Genomic DNA, 1,546 nt, shown 5'->3' on the forward strand with positions numbered 1-1,546 from the left:
GCGCGGAGGGTCCTGCCCGAAGCCCAGCGCGGAGCCCGGCCCGCGCCCTGACACAGCCCTTCCTCCCGTGGCCGGCGCAGTATGGCACCGAATCTTCTCCAACGGTGAGTGGGCGCTGGGGGGACGGTGGGGGCGGCCTGCCGGCTCACCCTCTGGCCCCCGCAGCGCTCCCCGACGATCTCCGGAGCCCCATCCTGGCGGAGCGGGAGGAGCAGCGGAACCTGCACTTTTTCCCCCCGGAGTATGGCGGTGAGTCGCGCCGGCCGCGCCCCGCGGCGCCTTGCTGCCCAGCTTCCCGGCCGCCCTGACCGGCTCTCCCCCCAGAGGTGGCCGACGGGACGGCGGTGGACATCTTCTCCTTCGGGATGTGTGCGCTGGAGGTAGCTCGCGGCCCGCTCGCTGCATGCGCCGCCCTGCCCTGCCCTGCCTGACCTGCTACCCCCCCAGATGGCCGTGCTGGAGATTCAGGCCAACGGGGACACCCGAGTCACGGAGGAGGCCATCGCTCGTGCCAGGCACTCCCTGGGCGACCCCAACATGCGGGTAAGTGGCCCCAGGCCCCTCTCGGTGCTCCAGGAAGGCCTGGCCTGAGCGCAAGCCAGCCTGGGCCCCGGCCTGAGGGCTCTGTGGGTAGAAGCCCGCAGAATGCCTGCGCCTGGGCAGCCGTCCTGCCCACCTCATGGGTGGCGAACAGGCGGGCCCAAGCACTCTGTCCACGGCTTTGTCCCTTGCTGTGTCCACACCCTGCTCCCCGCCTCCAGAGCCAGGCTGGTGGCGTGGCCCAGCTGTGGGGGTTGCTGAGGCCAGGGGTGAGCACCCCGAGGGCGAGGTGAGCCGGGAGCACGGACGGGAGCTGTGCCCGGAGCCTCTGAGCAGGGCGCGCCACCTGGGCATCAGGACAGTGGGCGGGAGGGCCTGGCGGAGAGATCCATAGGGTGGGGCACCCCGTAGCCACCTCTGGGGCAAGCTGGGGCAGGGGTCACTGCACGGGCCCCTGGGGACCAGGCCAGTGGCTGGCCTTCTGCCATGCCCAGGGCTGCCGGGCAGGGCCTGGTACTGCCCTGAGCAAGCAGGTACCATCTGTGGACCAGGGCACCTGTGTACCCCGTAATTTCCATGGAGGTTTCAGGAAGTGGCACCAGGCAGGCCGCAGGGCCTGACCGTCAGTTGTAGGGTCAGGCATGGACGGCCCCTCTGGCCCCTTCCCGCTCTGAGGCTGCGGGACACCGCATCCCCCGGAGTGGGGCCTGGGGCCAGGGCAGAGATGGCCGTGCCTCCTCCCGTCCAGGAGTTCATCCTCTCCTGCCTGGCCCGCGACCCCGCGCACCGGCCCTCTGCCCACAACCTGCTCTTCCACCGCGTGCTCTTCGAGGTGCACTCGCTCAAGCTGCTGGCGGCACACTGCTTCATCCAGCACCAGTGTGAGCTGCGGGGCGGGGGCCGGGGCGGGGGCGGGCAGACCCAGACCCCACACGGACGCTCCCCGCAGACCTCATGCCTGAGAACGTGGTGGAGGAGAAGACCAAGGCCATGGACCTGCATGCCG

The 1,546-nt window shown here is 70.9% G+C and overlaps 1 protein-coding gene across 1 annotated transcript in view; it reads left to right on the forward strand.

Moving 5' to 3' along the window:
* NRBP2 (nuclear receptor binding protein 2) overlaps positions 1 to 1,546 on the forward strand; it is a 6,892-nt gene that overhangs the window by 1,607 nt on the left and 3,739 nt on the right. Inside the window, exons 7-12 of the mRNA XM_012723031.1 lie at positions 81 to 104; positions 166 to 249; positions 325 to 380; positions 448 to 543; positions 1,289 to 1,421; positions 1,490 to 1,546. Of these exons, the coding sequence (XP_012578485.1) occupies positions 81 to 104; positions 166 to 249; positions 325 to 380; positions 448 to 543; positions 1,289 to 1,421; positions 1,490 to 1,546 (450 nt within the window). The remainder of the gene's footprint in view (positions 1 to 80; positions 105 to 165; positions 250 to 324; positions 381 to 447; positions 544 to 1,288; positions 1,422 to 1,489) is intronic.

The sequence above is a fragment of the Condylura cristata genome, unplaced genomic scaffold (assembly GCF_000260355.1).
Source record: "Condylura cristata isolate star-nosed mole 26May11 unplaced genomic scaffold, ConCri1.0 scaffold00009, whole genome shotgun sequence".
Taxonomy (NCBI): Eukaryota; Metazoa; Chordata; class Mammalia; order Eulipotyphla; family Talpidae; genus Condylura; species Condylura cristata.